The sequence below is a fragment of the Barbus barbus genome (genome assembly GCF_936440315.1).
Source record: "Barbus barbus genome assembly, chromosome: 34".
Classification (NCBI taxonomy): domain Eukaryota; kingdom Metazoa; phylum Chordata; class Actinopteri; order Cypriniformes; family Cyprinidae; genus Barbus; species Barbus barbus.
In genome coordinates, this window is record NC_136762.1 from 11,842,836 (window position 1) to 11,864,449 (window position 21,614).

The window sequence follows — 21,614 nt, forward strand, 5'->3', positions numbered from 1 at the left end:
GTGCTATTTTGAGGAATTATTCTGGTTTGGTTGTTAATAAGGTTTTCTGGGGAAGAAACTACACTGGATTTTTCTGTGACTTCCTCCTTTTCCAGACAGACAACTGCTAACCTGAGCAATACTGTGCCCCCTCTCTTCCCCCTTACCGTCTTTTATTCAGTGTCAGATTCCCTGGAGTTTTACCAAGTTCTGCAGGCTGCTGTCTCGCTCTGTAATGAGGTCCTGATTTATTTAGAGCATATTTTATCCTGCTTTGCAGACATATTTAACTTACATGTCATCCATTTTAGGCTCGTTCTATATTCTAGGCTAGGCTTAGAACTAGGACAAATAATATTGAGCTAATGATGTATCCTTTAGAAACATTTCAATTACAGAAATAACAAATCTGGCTAAACTAATTTTAGATATTCTTTTTAGTTTTAGTTTAAAATTTAGTCATTTGATGTGATTGTAATTTTTATTAGATTTGTTTATCTTTCTAGTTTGCTTATTGATTTTCAGTTTTAATTATAGCAATTTTAGTATTTTAAAGGGGTCATCGGATGCTAAATTCACTTTACAAGCTGTTTGAACATAAATGTGTGTTGGAATTGTGTGTACACATCCATCCTATAATGATAAAAATCCAGCCAGTGGATTTAAAAAATGCAAACATGTACATCCATCTTTGTCACTTATTATTGTAGCACAGTTTGTGCTGAATACAAAAAAAAATACATGTTGGTCAATAGTATGTTATAAATAGCGGAAATAAGCACAAATATCAGGGCATGTCAAAACATCTCAAGGGCCCCAATATCACCTCAGACCCCAGAGGGTTAAGATTACTTTCGTTTTGAAGGGAATGCGCAGATCCCGATCTGCCTAAATGCGTCTATATTTGCGTAAATCATTCGTGATCCAGCCTCACCTACAGAAGAAGTGAGTATTAGGGTTTTTTATTAATCTTTGCAAATCACCTTTCCTAATAACATGCCAGTTAGCTAGTTTCGCGGCTAAAGTAAACAGTACTGCTTGCCACCCCATGGAAGAGAGGGGCGGGACGAGCAGAGTTCATTAGCATTTAAAGCAACATGCACTAGAATGGCTTGCCAAAAACAGAGCTGATTTTGACAGGGTAATAAAGGTGTTTTTACACAACCATTGAGAAATTTTAACCAAAGTATGTTACAGACTTTTCATTAAGACCCTAAAGAATCATATCAACGATGACCCCTTTAAAGCTATTTCAGTTAGTTGCCAAGTTTTCTAATTTTGCTTGAATTAAGTTTGCATTTAATACACACACACACAAACACATTAAATATTTTCAATGTTATTTCAACTGACAGACTGTTCAGAAGATTAAAAGACGAAAATGTATTGAAAAACAAACTGAAATAATGAATAGTAAACAAATTTGAAAATGCTCAAGGATAATAATCTCAAGGAACATAAAAACTAAACTCTAAATATGATGTGTAAATGAGCTGTTTTTAAGATCATTTGACAGGAAAGCAAATACATACAGTATTATGTGAAACCGTCCTGAAAAAGGAGGGATTACAACCCTCATCAACACAATGCAACAGAGAGAGGCATCAGCCACTGAGAGGAAGCAGTCTGTGTCTCACAGGAAATGTGACACTGACTTTTAATTATATCAAGTCTCACTCTGCTGATCATAGGCGAAGAATGTCACAATATTTGTTAGATACCAAGGCGTGGATGTCTCTAATTTAATGCATGCGCACACACCGCACACACATGCTTTTTTAATGCAGTACTTAATAATTGCCATCCTAATGGAGTATCTCTGGAGCAGCCTCCCATATGGAGGGTTCTTTCATTATGAATCATTACAGATTTTACTCAGCGGGCCTTTAATGTGAGAAATGTATCTGATATCCATCTGTTTTCGTTTTTATGCTGTTCCCTTGCATTTGGATTGATTCATTTCATTTGGCGGCTGACTGAAAATCCGGAGCCATTTATTTCAAGTAGCTGGAAACTGGGGACCGCGATCCCAAAGCCATATGTGAAGCGACATCATGGAGTTCCTTTTCTCATTACACTGAAGAACAGCTTGATTCTTTCCACTGAACTCTGTATTCCTCTCATCTCCGCATTGCCTTCAGCCCCTCATGCCCAGAGCTCATATACCATCTTGCCCTCATCTCAAAGGTCCCTCGTGTTATTTTACAGTGTAGTAGTAAATGCTGTGCCTTAGTCTTCAATCTTCTCAGAGTTTCCCAGCCGTTTTACAAGTCATGATAAGCCAGTATTTTGAGCAAGACCTTTTGCTCAGTTGCTCTTGATTTTTGTGTTTCAGTGTGTTTTCCTTTTTTTTTTTTTCTAAAAGTTGAACGCCTTGCCACTATGTCCCTTATCTCTAGTCATGGCTACAGACTAAAACTTGCTCCTAAAGCGTTTCAAATATTGTGCATGTCTTGCTTTGACTGTACAGCACATGGGAATTGAAAATACTTTTTAGTTCATTAAATGTATAGCTACTTATTTTGCCACTGATTAATCCGCAATCACTAAAATCTTTTGTGAAAAAATATGCAAAAATAGATGTAAAAGCGTGTCTATGTAATAAAGTATTAAATTAATTTAAAAAATGTAAGTGTACCTTGACTTTGAGCCAGCTTTGTTACATTGGAGTCGAAACCCCGGAACAAGGAGGTGGGAACTGGCTCAAAATAAATGTACACATTAATTCACAAAATAACCACAACAAACAAAACAAGTATACATTATAATATATATTTTTTATTTTAGAATTATATAATAAAATTGTGTATCTTAATATATGTTGCTAATTGTATGTCCCAATAGCTTTAAGCCAGGGGTCTCAAACTCGCGGCCCGGGGGCCAATTGCGGCCCGCGGGATGATATTTTGTGGCCCCCTACTTGACATCAAAGTTTAGTGTTAGTGCGGCCCGCACGTTGTTCTCAAACGCACCTTTTTGCTGAGTCTTGCCACGCTTTTATTTAAATTTTTATCACTTATGGGCTACCATAGATAGTCTCGTGACAGCTTCCGGCGGTGTTTGTACGAAGTACATGGGGAAGTGTCAACGTTAGTCACTTGGTTGAAACTTGTTCAGGAGTGACACCAAGTGGACGGAAAATATATGCCATCACCCAGTTCCAGTCATGTCTCTCTCAAAACGTGCCGTGAAGAGAAAGGTTGGCAACGAGCACAGGCAATTTCAGGAAAAGTGGGAGACGGAATATTTTTTTTTCGAGCACAGGGGCACCCCTACGTGTCTCATATGCACAGAGAAAGTTGCAGTGTATAAGGAATACAACGTCAGACGTCATTACTCAACTAGACATGCTGAGGAGTATACAAAATACCAGGGAGATGAGAGAAAGAACCGGGTCGCCAGTCTTAAAAAATGTCTATTGAGGCAACAAGATTTATTCAAGAAAGCAAGCAAAGAGAATGAAGCAGCAGTCGAAGCTAGCTACGTGGTGAGTGAGATGATTGCTAGGGCCGGAAAGCCATTCAAAGAAGGCGAGTTCATCAAAAAGTGCATGTTAATAGCTGCAAGTAAAATCTGTCCGGAAAAGAAGGGTCAGTTTAGCAACATCAGCCTTTCAGGTAACACAGTGGCAGAGCGCATTTCTGACCTGTCAGAAAACATATATGATCAACTGTGTGAGAAAGCCGAACGTTTTTGTGCATACTCAGTCGCTCTTGATGAGAGCACAGACAACACTGACACTGCGCAGCTCGCAGTATATGTCCGTGGTGTTGACGACAATTTTGAAGTGATCGAGGAGTTGCTCGCAGTGATTCCAATGCATGGTCAGACCACCGCTCAGGAGATATTCCGCCAGCTGTGTGGTGCTATTGAGGATGCCGGTTTGTCATGGAAGAGGTTTGCTGGAATAACAACCGACGGAGCACCATCAATGACAGGAAGGAAAAATGGACTGGTGGCACTTGTTCAAAGAAAACTGGAAGGGGAGAATGTGGAGGAGGCCATTGCTCTGCACTGCATTATCCATCAGCAGGCCCTTTGCGGCAAATGCCTGAGGTTTGACAATGTGATGTCTGTTGTTGTGAAATGCATCAACCATATCAGATCCAGGGGCTTAAAGCACCGGCAGTTCTGCGCCTTTTTGGAGGAAATAGAGTCAGAATATGAGGATGTGCTCTACTTCACAGAGGTACGTTGGCTCAGTAGGGGAAACGTCTTGAAGAGGTTTTTTGAGTTGAGAGCAGAAGTGAAAGCCTTCATGGAGAAGGATGGGATGGCTCTTCCTGTGTTAAGTGATCCCAAATGGCTCATGGACTTAGCTTTTCTTGTTGATATCACACAGGAGCTGAATGTACTGAACAAGAAGTTACAAGGTCAGGGGCAGCTTGTCAGTGCTGCCTATGACAACGTGAGGGCATTCTCTACAAAACTTGTGTTATGGAAAGCCCAACTCTCTCAGACAAACCTCTGCCATTTCCCAGCATGCAAGGCACTCATGGATGTGGGCACACCATTCAGTGGTGAGAAGTATGCTGATGCCATTATGAAGCTACAGGAGGAATTTGATCGCAGGTTTGCAGACTTCAAGACACACAGAGTCACTTTTCAAATTTTTGCTGACCCCTTCTCCTTCGATGTGCAAGATGCTCCTCCTGTACTTCAAATGGAGCTCATTGACCTGCAGTGCAATTCTGAACTCAAAGCCAAGTTCAGGGAGGTGAGTGGAAACGCAGACAAGCTTGGACAATTTTTGAGAGAATTGCCACCCACCTTCCCTGAGCTGTCCAGGATGTTCAAGCGGACCATGTGCCTTTTTGGGAGCACATATCTATGTGAAAAGCTCTTCTCCACCATGAACTTCAATAAGTCAAAGTACAGGTCCAGACTTACTGATGAGCATCTTCAAGCCATACTGAGGGTCTCAACTGTTTCCTCCCTCAAGCCAAATGTGTCTCAGCTGTGTGAGAGGAAGCGCTGCCAGGTCTCTGGCAGCAAGGAGTAGGCAAGAGAAGCCTTTTTCTGAAGAACCGTTCATGTTCAGAATGAAAGTTCATGTTCAGAAGGACAGTTCATGAAGAACCTTTCATGTTCAGAAAGGAAAGTTAAAATTCAGAGGAACCGTTCATGTTCAGAAGAACTGTTGAAGAACCTCATGTTGAAGAACTGTTAATAATAAAGACTGAGAAGTTAAGATAAGTTGTGCTCCTTTTTTTGGAATACTTGAAACCCTTTTTTTGTGGAATACTTAATGCGGCCCAGCCTGACCCAGACTCTACCTCCAGCGGCCCCCAGGTAAATTGAGTTTGAGACCCCTGCTTTAAGCACATGTAATCAAACTTGACTGAAAACTACTCACAGTTCTGTAATGAGTCATCTGTAACTGTTTTTTGTAATTATTGTAATTATTATTATTATTACTGTTATTATTATTATTTTCTTTTTTTATAAAGTTTAACAGGGCTGCATTTATTTAATCAAAAATAATTACATCTCAAAGTAACTGTTTTCTAATTTAATATATTTTAAAGGGGTGGTTGATTGCGATTTAACTTTTTTAACGTTAGTGTGTATTATTGCTGTTTGAACATAAATAATATCTGCAAAGTTACGATGCTTAAAGTTCAAAATCAAGGAAGTTATCGTCTTTTAAAAAAAGAACCGATCACCTGTGATCACTGCGAGATGTATGCCGTTTAGAAAAGTTTCTGAATTACATCCGCCTTGCTCTGATGTCATGCTGACGTGTGCCAAAAAACTCTCACGACGGCGAAGTGGCTGTGTCGGATTGCACAGTCGAGCACAGTTGCTCTCTACCGACTGCGCTGATTAAAAGCATGATGGGAAACGACTGGTTGACGACACAGCTTAATGCTCATTGGCTCATCTGATCTGATTATGTATTTAAATTATGCATGAATATTTCCATACACTATTACAGTGCCATCTCTGTGTGAGATGTTATTGTTGTCATATTTCTATAAAAATTGTAAATATATGTTTGCAGTAAATTAGAAATGGATGATAAATACGCATTCCGTATGGAATTAAATGGCAGGCACTTTGAGTGTCTAGTTCATCATTTATGTTCATATAAAAGCAACAGAACTGAAATTATATCAGGTTTATCAGCAGCATAGCACGAGTGAGAATAACGCAATATTTGCCTTTGATGTCGTTGGTATCTGTTCAATTTCGAGAGGTCAGAACTATTCGTCTTGACTGCGCTTATTTCACTCCTAAATATCGATTCTGAGGTAAACTAATTGATTTTTAAATTGTTTTAAAAAAGAATCGCAATAGTTAGTTGAATCTATTTTTTTCTCCCACCCCTATTAAAAGCTAACATAAGCAGTAGCATTTACAAATAACATGTAGTTTAAACTGCAATTTCTCCTTCCTGCCCCCATTTCCCTGTTTTCATTTACTGTATCTCTTTCTCTGTTGCTCATGTCTCACTTTTCAAGTATAATTAAATGGGTGACTCATGAACTTAGGAAATGGCTATTTAATTGTATGTTTTCAGTTATCCTCCTTGATGTATTATCATTGCTTCTGTGCTTTCTAGCTGTACACAAGTCAACTGTTTGTTCATTTGTCAAACTAATCTCTCACGTAAATGTTTTTTGTCAGTGTCGTGATCACACCAGAATATGCTTGCTACTATTTATTTGCATGCTTCGTCTTGGTAAGAATGAGTGGGATTGTTGTAAAAAGCCCATCGCTCATGTAAATAGATGGCTTTGGTAACACTAATGAACTCTGTATCGGAAGTGTGATCAGTCTCCCTGTCTGTTCCTCATGTCTGCATAAAGAGCAGTCGTCTTTCCTGTGTTCATCCAGGTTTGGTGTAATGGTGCTGTCTGATTCCTGTCCACGCTCTCTGAAGAGAGAGCTTCTGTGAATTTGTATTCTGCGGCTGCTCCATGGCCTTTAGTGACATGAGAAATTAAGCAGCGTCCTGTGCACGGCAAAAACTCCTCGGAAAAGGTCAAGCTGAGAGACTGTGGGGGTTAACTCTGCAAAACTGTACCCAGATAGGAGAGTTTTGCTCTCTGGTGCATTTTGCAGTTTGTGGCTACAGTTGTAGCGGGCATAAGCAGATTCTGAACACGCATTAGCCAAGCTCTCAGAGATGTCAGTATGACTGGAAAGCAATAAAATCGCAGAGGCTCGTTCTGATGACCAGCACGGATAGGGCTGCCCTTGCTTAGAATTCACACCTAGCCTCAGTATCATGCTCTCTGTCCACCAGCCCTCCACCCTGCTCGTCTCCAAGCCCTCCATTTCCCATTTTCTAGACCCCTATTACCAGGGTTGTACCAATCATTATAACTCACCTCATATATTTATTTTTATTTATAAATTGTCACTACAGTGTTTTAGAAAGCAAATTGTTTCAAAAATACTAAAGTGATGGACATTCATGTCAAGTTTAGTTTTAAAACTTTCTATTCACCTTATTTTTAAGAGTGAGCGTGGCCCTTTGTACATTTTATGGGTCTGGCTTATAGACTGTATAAAACATGGAGGTAGTGTCCATGACGTCACCCATAGGTGTCTGAGAAGCATTTTTGAAGCCCAAAGTGGGCAGAGCCAGTAGTCGCCATCTTGGCAGTGCATCACCACACGTCACTCGTGGATAAACAAAAATGGACAAAGAAGCGGGACGTATGGGTGGAGCTAGTAGTGACCATAGTGACAGCAGCAGCAATCCACCTATACCTCAAGTGGCCACGCCCTTAATTATGCAACACTTTAAGGCTTAATATAATTTAAACGGATGAGTTCTAAAAAAAATTAACCCCCCTCACAGTTGTCATGAAGGGTAAAATAATATTGCAAACTGGTGTATCTTACCATATTATTTTAATGTATTATCTTAATTATGAACACACTGGTTTGTAGTGCAAACATTTGTACTGTTTACTGCACTTTATTCTTCTTGTTAGCTATTATGCCGCCCGCAGTTGGAACCAGCTTCCAGAAGAGATCAGATGTGCTAAAACATTAGCCACATTTTAATCCAGACTCAAAACTCATCTGTTTAGCTGTGCATTTGTTGAATGAGCACTGTGCTATGTTTCTATTGCTAACTGTTTTAAATTCTTTTTAAATAAATTTTTGTCATTTTGTTTTTATTGTTGTGATTATTATTATTTTTAATGACTATTTCACTTCCTTTTATGTAAAGCACTTTTAATTACCACGGTGTATGAAATGTGCTATATAAATAAACTTGCCTTGCCTTGCTTTGTTTTTTCCCTACTGCGGCTAATGAACCAGAAGTCTCATTCACAGAAAATGGCTTACGTCCGCGTTACAAAATAACTTGGATATGACTGTATCTGTGGCAACTAGGCACTCATGTCATACTTGTGAAAAGAGGCTGATAATATTTAAAATGTGTCCTCCCTTCACTTTTTGGATTGTTCCTATGCTTCTGTTACAGACATCCAACCATCTCCGTCCCCCACATTTCAGTGACTGTCATCATAATTGAAGCCCTGGCCATTTTTGAGCCCATGGCAATGGCAAATGAGGGTAGCCAATTGCTGGAATGACAGAGGAGAGGTGATCTTTACCACCTGTAGTGGTCAGTGTCACACAGCTGCCAATGTGACACACACATATATTCCGGCTCACTCGTGCATGTGGTTGCGCCCATAATGTGGGCCAGCCTAATGGGATCTTTTTTGCACAGGCTGCTGGACTAATGAAAATAGATTCAATTTACCCCTGTCAGAAATAACAGGCCATGTGTGCAAGAGGCAGCAGGCATATAAAGGGACAGATTAGCCAGGGTGGACACTTAAAGAATTTCTGCCTGCATGTCTGTGTTCTCAAAGAGGGAGGAAAGGAGAGCCCTGTCAGGAAGCATTTAGGGCCATTGCACAAACATAGTTTGACGTTGTGGTGAGTTATTTTGAGAGTGAAAGGGAGGCTTTTGTTGTTTTGGTTGTGCAGTGGCTAAGGGTTTTTTAAATTCAGTTTAAACAGGCTCCTCTGGGGTCATGGTGTGGTGTTGTCTAGAATCGTGCCAGTTCTCTTTCTTTCTGTCTTTCTCACACATGCTTTCCACATGCTTTACATGAGGCAGATTATCACATATTAGTTATTTATTACTTTTTAATATATTTAATATACTGTAGATGCATATCAGTTATTTAGTAGTTTTAATAATATATACACGTGTATGTGTGTGCACATTTAATATTCTTAATTATTCTAATAAATTTTTTAGATGTTTAACACAGCTGGTCAAATTTAATTATAATTTAAGTTATTGAGATGTTTAGAAAAGCCAATCAAATGAAAAAATAAAATGTAGAGAATTGTTGTATTATTGCAGCTTTGGATTAACAGTAGGTTTGCATTTCCCAGATACTTTCCAAATTAATGACTTAACCCAATACTCAAATATTATTTTTTTCTTTCTTTTAAAAGCTGGGGATGTGTACAAAAATAGGTCAAGAATTATTGGCATTTAACGACTGATTCTATTGACAACCCTAGTTTCATTTCATCATTTCATTTGTTCTATCTAAGGTATGGATTTTTATTGGTACCAGAGGCAGCTATTGTACCAAAGCCAAAATTCTGATATTGATCCGACCCTAATCTACATATCCAACTTTCACCACCATGACCTGTTTTTTTCTGCAGTCGATGAGATCCACAACTACCCTGACGTGTTCCTCCCCGGTAGCACAGTTCCAGTGGGTGCTCCGCACTCCTCCTCTCCCCAGACGGAGCACAGCGCAGGTGGGCGGGTGGGCGCTGAGGTCCGCAGGTCCAGTTTGACCAGCATGGACAGCCAGTTATCGGGCTGCTGGGAGAGCAGGCTGAGCAGCACCGTCACCAACAGTGAGTGGGCAGCGGGTGGGCGAGCATTGGGCACAATATTAAACTCTCTTACTAAGTTTATCTAAAGCTCTTTGATCTTTTGTCAGACTCAGTACTGCGCAAACCTCGTAATTAGAGATGCTTTCTGCTCTCTAGCCAAGCAATGCAGTGTTAAGGGCTCTCTGTGCTGCCAAAAGTCCTGCTGCAGTGTATTTAACTCTGTTCAAGTAGATCATATCTCAGCTGCAGAGAAAGGACGTAATGGCAGTTATTAGTCCAAAACATGGCAGTTTTATTGGCACTGCTTTATTCTTACAAGATCTGTCTGTCTCTAACGAGATATATATATATAATGGTACAGTAGAGGCAAGTGTGCCATAACGTTTAGCATTATTCTCTATTATATGTTTTTCTCTTTTATACAAGGACATAAAAACGGTCTTAAAAGCAGGGAAACACATTATAAACCCTGTCCTCCTGGTTTATGAATGTTAATTAGGTGACAGTGTCCTCTCAATTATAACAGAAACTTATGTGGTTGCCAGGCATCTGCTTTTTCACTAATGTGATTCTTTAATCTTTAAATAATTCTTACTGATTTCAAACAATTGTGAACAATAGTGTATAGTTTATATAAACCATATACCAATAGTTTGTTTTTGTGTATGTGATAGTTTCTAGCAACTGGTGGGGGTCTAAGCGGTTGGATTACTCTCTGTACTGTCCGGACGTCCTGACAGCATTCCCTACTGTGGCCCTGCCTCATCTGTTCCACGCTTCGTACTGGGAATCCACCGATGTGGTCGCCTTACTTCTGCGACAGGTATATTCAGAGCTATTTATTAAACATTGGAACAAAGCTCAAAATCGTTTTCCATTATGCTGTGAGACAGTGACACCTCAGATCTTCCCAAGGAGTTTGCTATAGCCATTGTTTATTTTAATTTTTTTGTTTTGTTGTGCATCTTTCAGGTCAAAAAATGTAATAACTTTCAGACTCCCTTACTATTGCTCTCCTCATGCCAGAGAAATCAAATTAGTACTACGTGACCAGACTACAGGACTTGCCTTTTACCAGAGAAAGATTTTAGATACCCTGTTCTCACAACCTCTATCTGTCCTCTATCAAAAGAGTCCCTTTCTCTCTGCCCGCTGTTCCTAATTTTTCCCCTTCCTTCCAATCTGTCTTTTGTGCTGGAAATTTCAATTCAGCCAAAGGACTGTATCTTATTCTAATATGCCTTTTTTTATTCATATCAGCCGTACCTCTGGCTGAGAGACAAATAAATGTGGCACATCCTTCACTTTCAGAGGCTTTTGAAGTTCAAATCACCGATGTAGTTCTCAATGCAGATGTACACGGGCTTCAGTTTAGAGTGTCAAATGCAAATGGCACCTCTTATTAAATTCACTCTTAAGAATCGGCCTTGGCACAGGTGGAAAGGAAGTAGTCAATTTAGGCAAATCATAGACCAATCTATCTTTCTGAATGCAGTTCCTTCATAATTGTCTTTGCCTGCGTGAAGGAGAGAAATAGAGCTGACTAGAGTTCCAGCTGCAGTGTTTAGGTGTCACACGCCAGATAATGTTGTGATCTATGTGCAAATTTTGTGCTTTTGGTTTCATGTTTTATGTATTTGGTCTAATATGTTTGTGTTCTCCTTAGTTTATTGTGCATTCCTCAGGGCCTTTTCAGTATGAAAATATTTCAGTATTTTTATGGTTACTTCAAGTGACGTGACGATGTTATTTGACTATTTATAGTATTTATTTAAGATGTTTTTATATTACAGTTTTCATTTTAATTATGGTAATATTGTAATTATTTTTTATATATTTTATATATTTTCTATTCAGATTTGTTTTAGTAATTTTAGTACTTCAGATTAAACTTATTTTAATTTTATTTAAGTTTTCATCTATTTATATTTTATATTATTCAGCTTTATTTTAATAAGCGAAATCACTGTTTCAGTTAACAAATATCAACATTGATATGAGACTGACAGTTTGTCTTTGACTGTTTCTGTATCATCACACTGGGCTGCACTGCCCACACTGAAATCTCATTGGTCCAGCCACTACATCCACATGGCTGTGTACATTGTCTGTGACTGTAACATCAATTTGAATTGAAAAATGATCATTTGGGTTTTATGACTCGATGTCACTGGTGTTCGGTTAACACCTCCATTGACAGTCTGCATACAATAAACACCTTTATCAAAGTCAAAGTTTGACATGATTTTGCAAAGATTTAGATCCTCAAGAGCAGCTATCACAAATCCTTGAGCCCTAAACATGATCCTCTTGATCCAGTTCTACACCTGAATCCACTGAGGGATTTTTTTGTTGTTAAATAACAGAGGTCATAAAGAATGTTTTTGATTGTAGGTGTATTTCTCACAGTAGCGAGTTACATTGCAGCAGGAAACAGATAAAATGACAAATTTTGTATTTCATTTGTAGAGTTAATACCTGCATTCTGATTCAATCAGACCTGTGCAGTAGCAGCATTTAAAGAATGTTGTGTTGTTTATCCTTGAGGAAAATAGCTTTGCTTATTATTTATGCTTGGATGGAAAATGATTACAACTTGACTATTCATTGAAATTAACTTGAAAAAAGGACAATAATGCTGATTCATAGTTGGATTTAACACCACATACTACACATTTTATTATCCATTTTGTATCAAGGAAAATGTGCTGACACTTTTTAGGCCAACGTCTCATCATCTGTCTCAACCAAATAACATGTTTGATAACCAAGGTCAGCCAGGAAACCTGTCACCTGTTGGAAAACAATTGCAGTTCCGTGTGCTGCTTCTAATTCCACAGGAATTAAACACTTAGCCTTTAACCTCCCTTAGAGGTTGCACAGCCTCGTGATAACACTAATGATTGGTTACTAATATCTGTGTGATTTGATTGACAGGTGATGCACTGTGACTATGTGAAAGCCCCAGGGATGGACAACTCTGACTCCGCCCCCTTCTCCCCTTCAAGTCCGAGGGAGAAGTGGCTACGTAGACGCACACACGTCAAGCTTAGGGTAAGGACAAACATGGCCGAGCTGACAAAACAAAGCATACTCTCAAATACACTGGAAAACTTCCAAACACCATTAAGCTTTGTGTTCTTACCCAGGTAGTTCAACTTGCTCTTCATCTTCAGTGTCTGTTGTGATTAATAGTACACCTCTTTGCATGAAATCTGCTGAGTAATGATATCCATCAGTTAGATGGCAGTGTGATAGAGGCATCCGTCTGCAGCAGTGTTAGATATTTATTAAGAGGCAATGTTTGCCTCTTGGAATTAGATTTTCAGTGGTTAATATGTGGACATGTTGTTTTTCTAACCACATAAAAATGGGACTGCGTGATATATTGGTACTATATTGGTTATCGACTCAGTTTTTTTTTTTATTATATTTATTTCAGTAAATGTTGGAAACTTAAATTCTTAATGTAACAGAAGTAGCAGTAGATGTTTTCATCTGTATTGTGACATATATCCGAGTAATACAGATTATTGGAAAAAAAGAAGAAAATGTAGGACATGGACCAAAGATTGTAAGAAACAAGTGGGTTTAAACTGACTAAATGATCGGAAAAGTCCAGCATATGTCACCAGAGAGAAGTCTGACGTTTCAATGGATAATCCAGAATTTTAATATCAATTTAAATTTAAATCCCTAATAATAATAGTAATTAAAATAATTATCTTGTATCTATGTCGGAGTATAAAGTATACTGTCTGCTTTCGTTTTTGTGTAATAGCTGTTTCGATTGGAGACATTTTTTGGCTCCTATATTTAAATATCCAGGGCATTTTTGTCTCTTTTGAATGGCATTTTTCCCCCTTGAGCCCTGGCTAATTTCTGACTCTGGTCTACAGATTCAGACAGACACACACGCATATCATTCAAGTGAATGGCATTTTTCCCCCTTGAGCCCTGGCTAATTTCTGACTCTGGTCTACAGATTCAGACAGACACACACACATATCATTCAAGTGAAAATGTGGACTGTAGCAGAGTCCTGACATTGTAGAAGAACTAAAAATATCCCCCTCTGCCAGGGCTTTGAGTTTCTCAAATGCGGCACAATAGCTCAGCATGTGTGGGCAGAAATCCGCGCCTTACGAAAATAAGCATCACGGCTGACCTTGATTTACTGCTCAGAGGCACATCAACACAGTTACCTAACAGTGATGCTGAAAACTACTGTCTATGCAGGTTTACAGGGTATTTTAGCGCTCGCTTTCATAAGAACCCACCATAACAAAGACCAATTCTTCCCAGTCCTTCACTGAGGTTAAGTATAGCTCAGTGAAACACTTCTGTGTTATCACCGCTACCTTTTCTTTTCACAGGGAATGGTTTTTGATCACTCAGAACCTTGATCTGAAATCGTGGTTATTTCTGCCGCCCGCTGAGCCCTTCTGAATGCACTGATGGCCTCAATAGCATTTGATCAGAGCGCTTGCTAGCCTTTCATGTCAAAGGTGTTTCTATGCAGTCATGTTGTTTTCGAAAGACTCTCCTGATTCCGTTGTGAGACCCTGAATGCTTCTATTTGTGTGTATATGCTGCATCATTCTAGCTCGGTAAGCGAGCTGCAAGGCATAAAGTCGGCACCAATCTGGATCCATTCCACAAACATACATGCTTTTCCTACACAGCAACATGCTCCTTTTAGGATTAGCCTTGTGTCTGAAGATCCACTCAGGTCTGTCACCAGCACATATGGTGGTGTGTTGCTTGTTGGCTGTTTGTCAAGTCAAGTCAAGTTGAGCTTTATTGTCATTCCGCTACATGTGGGGACATACAGTGGAACGAAATGTCGTGCCTTGCAGGACCACGGTGCTACATAAATACAGACATACAACAATGAAGTAAAAAACACTATAAACCTATACACAACTAACCTACTGACAGATTTAACTATAAGTATACTATATATATATAAGTATTTACCCTATACAAACTAAAAGAATAAAGGATAAAAAATACAAACTATACGAATGCTTCACATAAATATTTACCTTATACAAACTAAAAAATAGAACATAAAAAATACAAACTATACAAATGCTTCACAAATACTGTACATGTGCAAAGAGAGACATTTTGAGTCAAGCAGCTGGTTGGGGAACAGTGCAGGATGATTTGTAGGATGATTTGATTTGTGTGTATCTCACCGGTATATGAGTTGGTTTGGAAGCCCATCATATGGCAATCATGTATGGGCCCATGCCAAGATGAATTATTGACTGACTTAATCAATATGCAAATGGCTGCAAGCTGGGAAATGTTTAACCGCTTCATTAAATGACCAATCAGTGCAATCAGTCTCATTAGGTTTTGTGGGCTAATGATTTACGGGGCTGTACAGCTCTCTGTGTGGGCTCATGCCATACCAACATGATAGCATAGTATTAAAAGTCACAGTACTTATATTCTCATTCAAAAGTGACCATGGCAAGAAGTTATTTTAAAGTGATGCACACACTAACGTGACAAAATGACCTGAAGTTATTAATTTTGAGTGGCTAAAGACTCTCCAAGGACCACAGCTCGAGAATTGCAGAAAATAGTTGAGTCTCGGGGTCAGAAAACCTTTAAAAAAAAAAGAAAGTCAAACAGCACCTACATCACCACATATTGTTTGGGAGGGTTTCAAGAAAAATTCTTCTAGCTCATCCAAAAACAAACTCCAGCATATTCAGTTGTCAGACACGACTGGAACTTCAAATGGGACTGGCTTCTATGGTCAGATGAAACTAAAAAAATTGGCTTTTTAGCAGCAAACACTCAAGATGAGTTTGGTGAACACAGAGGTAAAAAGTACCTCATGTGTACAATGAAATATACTGCTGTATTTTTGATGTTGTGGGCCTATATTTCTGCTGGAGGTCCTGGACATCTTGTTTAGACACATGACATCATGGATTCTATCAAATACCAACCAATAAAAAATCAATAAGTGACTTACTCTGTTAGAAATCTTATAATGGGCCATGTTTGGATCTTCCAACCAGACAATAATCCAAACACAAACCTCAAAAACAACACAAAAATCTGTCACTGAGCACTAAACCAAGCTTCTGCTATGGCCATTCCAGTCCTCTGATCTGAACCCTATAGAAAATGAGTGAGGTGAACTGAAGAGAAGAAGCACCAACATAGAGCTGGAAATCTAAAGGGTCTGGAGTGATTCTGGATGAAGGAATGGTCTCTGATCTCTTGTCAGGTGTTGTCTAACCTCATCAGGCATTATAGGAGAAAATTTAGAGCTGTTAAACTGACAAATGGAGGTTTCAAAAAGTATTGAATAAAAAGGTGCCGTTAATTGTGGCCAATGTGTATTAGAGAAAAACATTTATTTCATAATGATATTTCCCCCCATTTTAAGTTCTTTTTATCCAATGAAAGGTTAGATTTATTTTTTTTAAATAAAAGATCAAAAGGATTAACAATGCAGATACATTTTCACAGCCTTTTTTGATCATATTTACCAAGGGTGCCGATATTTTTGGCCATGACTATGTAGATGACAGTGGCCTGCGGTGGTGTTTTAAAATGAGGAGGCAGTTATAAGTTTATATAGGCTATACATATATATATTCATGTCCCTGTTACACTTAATGTGATTCTGTTTACAGCTGGATTTTCTGCTATTGATACTACTTATTGCAAACAGTGGCAATTATTCGTACACGATAAAATCTCCTTGAGTTTTCTCCGTTTGACCGATTTGAGCATTCACAAACAACACAAAACACAGGCCTCTTGAGTTTCTGATTCCTATGAAGAAAAAATGACTTCCTGCACTCCAGCTGCATTTCGCGCGTCATCATAATCACGTGTTTGCAAACAACCTATTATAGCGCGATGGAGGCATGGCCTCCTCTCACGTGACTTTCCCCCATTCATCTCAATGAGCCTCCAGAAAAGTCACTGCACGCTTTGGGGTCTCTGTAGAAAGTCTATGGACTGAAGGGAGGCAAGCCTCCACTGTAACTTTACCTGTGGGTGTCGCTGTTGGACAGTGTTACTTTATAAAAATTTGTGACTTTTATACTTTTAATGTCATATTTAGTCATATTTGCGCTATTTTATTTTTGCAAAATCGATTATTTTCTCATCCAATTTTGAGGAGAGGAAGCACTGCCTCCCTTGCTTCCTCGGAGGAAATGCCTCTGGTAGATGATCATTAGCGACTGTTTAATGCGACTGCCACTCTACGTAAGCCGTCCGCCATATTGTAATGGTCAACTTGACATCATTCACCATAGTAATCAATGGATATTCAAAGAGACCACAATCCTGCACAGCTGATGGTCTGCGAACCCATAGTATGGTGAATAACGTCAAGTTGACCGTTCCAGTTTGGCGGCTGCATCTACGTGCTTAGAGCGGTCGAATGGGGCATCTATACATATCTATGGCTCCAAGCATGTAGACGCATCTGCCATCCTAAAGAGGAGCGTCTCACTGCAGCCTACAAGATCCAGGGGGCGTGGTTGGATCCAGATCCAACTCCTCCCACCTTACACATACCTAAACCTACCCATCTCCACCCCGTGATCCCTAAACCCACCCCATCTCCACCCCTAAACCTATCAATCTCCACCCCCTAGATGTGGATCTAACCACGCTCCCTGGATCTTGTGGACTGCAGCGAGCCCTACTTGGCTCAGAGAGCTATCAATTTTAAAAAAAATTAAAACTTGTAATTTAAGTGAACTTGAAACAATCTTCACATGAACCCATTATAATAAATGTTATATTTAGCTACCTGTGCCCTTCAGTAAGTAGGAAATATAGCCTACAGAAATTGAATAAAGTTATCAAACACAAAATCCTTGAAGTTACAAAAGTTATTGATTTCCTCTTTTTTTCTTTTGTTCTTTGATTAACGGAGATCACAGCAGCTGGGTTATTAGGTTATTTTGGCTGCTTTAAGAACTGCCACTGCTGAACGTGATACGGATCTGACACGCATCTTATTTTCTCACAACTCTTTCTTTTCTGACCCACTTCAGGTCTTAAAGTCTCTACTAATGAGCTGACAAGTTGAGTCGGGTGTGTTCAGTGTTGTGGTGCTCCATGACCATTTAGAAAACCACTGCATTTCATAGACATGTTCTTAAATGGGACTCATATATAACAAATGCTTACATGGATGCACAGTTTTAAGGCATCTTTAATTGCCTTTTTGTTAACTTTTTCATGAATTAACTGACGACATAACTACGACATTGCATGAGGCGTCTGAAAAGTTTCCCATTTGATGTGGTCGTAAATACGTTCTCAGTCTAAATAAACGCAATTCTCTCGGTGTTGATAGCCTTGTGGCCAGAGCTCTGACATACAGCGCCGTTCCCAATCCCTTTCCCACTTCGCTTCCTTTCAGCTCTTATCTGTCCTATCATAATAAAGGCAACAAAAAAATAAATAAACGCAATGCTTGTCAAGAAAAAGAGACAGAAGTAGCAGTTGAGAGTGGGATGGCCAACCCTAACTCCGCCTCTGCGTTAATTGCATTAAATATTTTTGAAAAAAATAATCGAATGCGTTAATGTGCAGATTTTTTCAGCACTAATCACAAATGGACTCCCTCCCCACCCAAATCATGCAGCCCTATATATAACTATCTAGCAACCACATGGCAACATGCTAACAACTACTCACAAAACCTTAGCAGTGGTATATAAAGCTGTGGGCAAGCACCACTCAAACATAGTTCAGAAATGTGAAAATCTAGTACTGTTTGCGGTTTTTAAGGCCCCAGTTGATTTAAGCCTCAGTATTCTGTTGGATTTCGTCACTATAGTAGCTGGTATGTGAGAGGCATATTTTGAGTCAGGCTTATGGGAAGAAGCTTTTGTGAATTCAGACGCTGTCTCAAAGTCTTGCCTTTGCTCTATAAGAGTAAAAGCTTCTTGCATATATCTTCCTCTCTCTGTTAGCCTGCTTCCTCTGCTGGCATGAAGGTGACCGTGGCCAGTTATTTTCAGGATTTGCATAGCTGTGTTTTGCTGGCTTTAATTTCCCATATAAGTACAGCTGCCTCAGCAGGAGCTGTAGGATTTATCTTCACTGAGCTTTGTGTATAACAGCTTTATCACTGAAATGAAATTTAATGAAGAAGGGAAGGATTAGATTGTGACACCCTCTTTTGGAAGGACTTGTACTGCATACTTATTTAACTGCCCCTTTCTCTTTTTCCATCTGTCAGGAATGGTGCATGGCAGTATTATCAGTGTCATTTACACTTATCCATTGCCTTATTTGTCATAACAGACTCTCTTGTGGCAAGAAAATGATAGAAAAGCAGAGGCAACCTGACATCTTTTTCTGTCTGCAGAATGTCACCGCCAACCACAGAGTCAATGATGTCATCGCAACTGAGGACGGGCATCAGACCCTGGTTGGTCGCTTCATGTATGGTCCGCTGGATATGGTGACCCTGACTGGGGAAAAGGTGAGAGAGCTGTGGTCCACTATCACAGAATATGCATTCAAACAAGCTTTTTTTTGCATGCAACCGAAATGTCTGTGGAATTGTAAAGGGGTTGTTGTTTTCACAGTGAAACTACTAATGAAAAAACGAATGATAATACTGGTACTTCAGCCGCAAGTGAAACCTTACCAGTAACTTGTACAGTATCAGTACACATTCAGTTCTCTGTGATAAGCACTTGCACCTTGTAATGTGTGGCTGCACATGTAAACATCTGCTGAACCTCATATTTAGACTTAAAGTGTCAAACCATTCATTATCTACATTCTGAAGCCAATAACTAATATATTGACTAATATATCTTGGTAAAGTACTAAACTTTAAGTTGCTTTGAGAGGCAGGAAAAATATATAAAACTGTGAAAATGCCCACAGTATTAACTCTTTGTTATAAAAAAGAAGAAAAAAAAAAGACACAAAGCCACTTAATTTTCTTAATTACTGACTGTTTTTAAGTTATTCAAAATGTAATGTTATTGATAAATACTGCATGCCTTATGCAATATTATTAATGTAAAAATAATATTTACTAAAAACATATTTACATGTTATGTTTTTTTGTTTTCATATTTATGAAAGAAGTCTCTTATGCTGACCAATGCTTTGATCAAAAATACAGTAAAACGGTAATGTTGTGAAATATTTTTGCATTTTAAAGTAACTGTTTTATTATTTTTATACATATTAAAATGTAATTTATTTCTGTGATGCCAAAGCTGTATTTTCAGCTTCATTACTTCAGTCTTCAGTGTCACATGATCCTTCATTCTAATATGAAATATAATATCAAGTCATTCTAATATGCTGATTTAGTGCTCAAGAAATATTTCTTATTATTATCAGACTCTTTGATGAAAGTAAAGTTCAAAAGAGCAACATTTATTTGAATTAGAATTCTTTAGTGGCATTATAAATGTCTACTGTCACTTTTGTTCAATTTGTGTATTAATATTTAATGCTTCAAATAAAGGAGTGCATTGAATAGCAAAACAGTGCTTGCTGCGGTTTTGAAACTGGTATAGAGCAATGTCACTGGTACTGGTATCGACTACTGACATTTTGGTGTCGTGACAACCCTAGTATGCCTCAATAATCTCCCTCCATCTCACTCGCTTCCTCCCACTGTCTGTTTCTTTGTTGTTTTGTCTCTCAGGTCGATGTGTACGTGATGACCCAGCCGCAGTCGGGTCGCTGGGAGCACTTAGACACCGAGGTGACCAACAACAGTGGCAGAGTGACCTACACCATCCCCAAAAGCAAAAAGCTGGCCGTGGGGGTCTACCCCATCAAAATGGTTGTCAAGTAAGTCAATGGGACCCTGAAGATTACTTGTAATGTATCCAAAATGGCCGTGCTCTCAAGGTTGTCTCAGCGGGGATAATTTGGAAGCATTCAATTGGCACTCGTAAAACTCTCACCCTGAGGGCTGAAGGAGAACAACTCCTCGCTGTTGATCTCGGGCTTCATGCCGCATCTTGAGCTTGATCAAGAGCCGGATCTTTGTTCATGTCACTCTTTTCTCGCAGGGGTGACCAGACAAGCGCGGAGGCCTTCCTGACGGTCTTGCCGCGGGGGATGGAATGTGTCGTCTTTAGCATTGACGGTTCATTTGCCGCTAGCGTCTCTATTATGGGCAGCGACCCTAAAGTACGGCCTGGAGCTGTGGATGTGGTCAGGTAACAAATTCACAGGGTGGCTTTCTGTGTAAATGTGTGTGAGAGAGAATCGATGCTTTCATTTCATGCCATGGCAATATTGAAAAGGACCGGCCTGCTGGTGAGGCACAATTGGATTTCATTTAATAGAGAGATAGCAAAATGCTGATACCAGATATCAGATGGGGTTTGGGATTTACAAATGGACAATCTTGGGTTGTTTCCCAGACTGTCCTTGGGCAAATTTACTACTTTGTCAAATGCAATCTGTTGCTGGAGGACCAGGCGCCGTGACTATCCAGGAATCGGTCCCCAACTGTTTTTCACCAAGCATTATGGGATTGCTCAGACGGTAAATGATTGTATTTTGCATGCAGACACTGGCAGGACCTGGGCTACCTGATCATTTACATCACTGGCCGTCCAGACATGCAGAAGCAGAGGGTTGTGTCCTGGCTGTCTCAACACAACTTCCCTCAGGGGATGATCTTCTTCTCGGAGGGGTTGGTGCACGACCCTCTTCGCCAGAAAACCATCTTCCTCAGGAACTTGGTGCAAGAGGTTAGTCTTCTGCTACCATGTCCACATATTTGGTATGTGGGTCAT

General features: G+C 39.4%; 1 protein-coding gene across 1 annotated transcript in view; it reads left to right on the forward strand.

Moving 5' to 3' along the window:
* LOC306853974 (membrane-associated phosphatidylinositol transfer protein 3-like) overlaps positions 1-21,614 on the forward strand; it is a 100,996-nt gene that overhangs the window by 73,690 nt on the left and 5,692 nt on the right. The window contains exons 11-17 of the mRNA XM_079391715.1: positions 9,643-9,843; positions 10,497-10,645; positions 12,760-12,876; positions 19,199-19,315; positions 20,507-20,655; positions 20,880-21,029; positions 21,386-21,569. Of these exons, the coding sequence (XP_079247841.1) occupies positions 9,643-9,843; positions 10,497-10,645; positions 12,760-12,876; positions 19,199-19,315; positions 20,507-20,655; positions 20,880-21,029; positions 21,386-21,569 (1,067 nt within the window). The remainder of the gene's footprint in view (positions 1-9,642; positions 9,844-10,496; positions 10,646-12,759; positions 12,877-19,198; positions 19,316-20,506; positions 20,656-20,879; positions 21,030-21,385; positions 21,570-21,614) is intronic.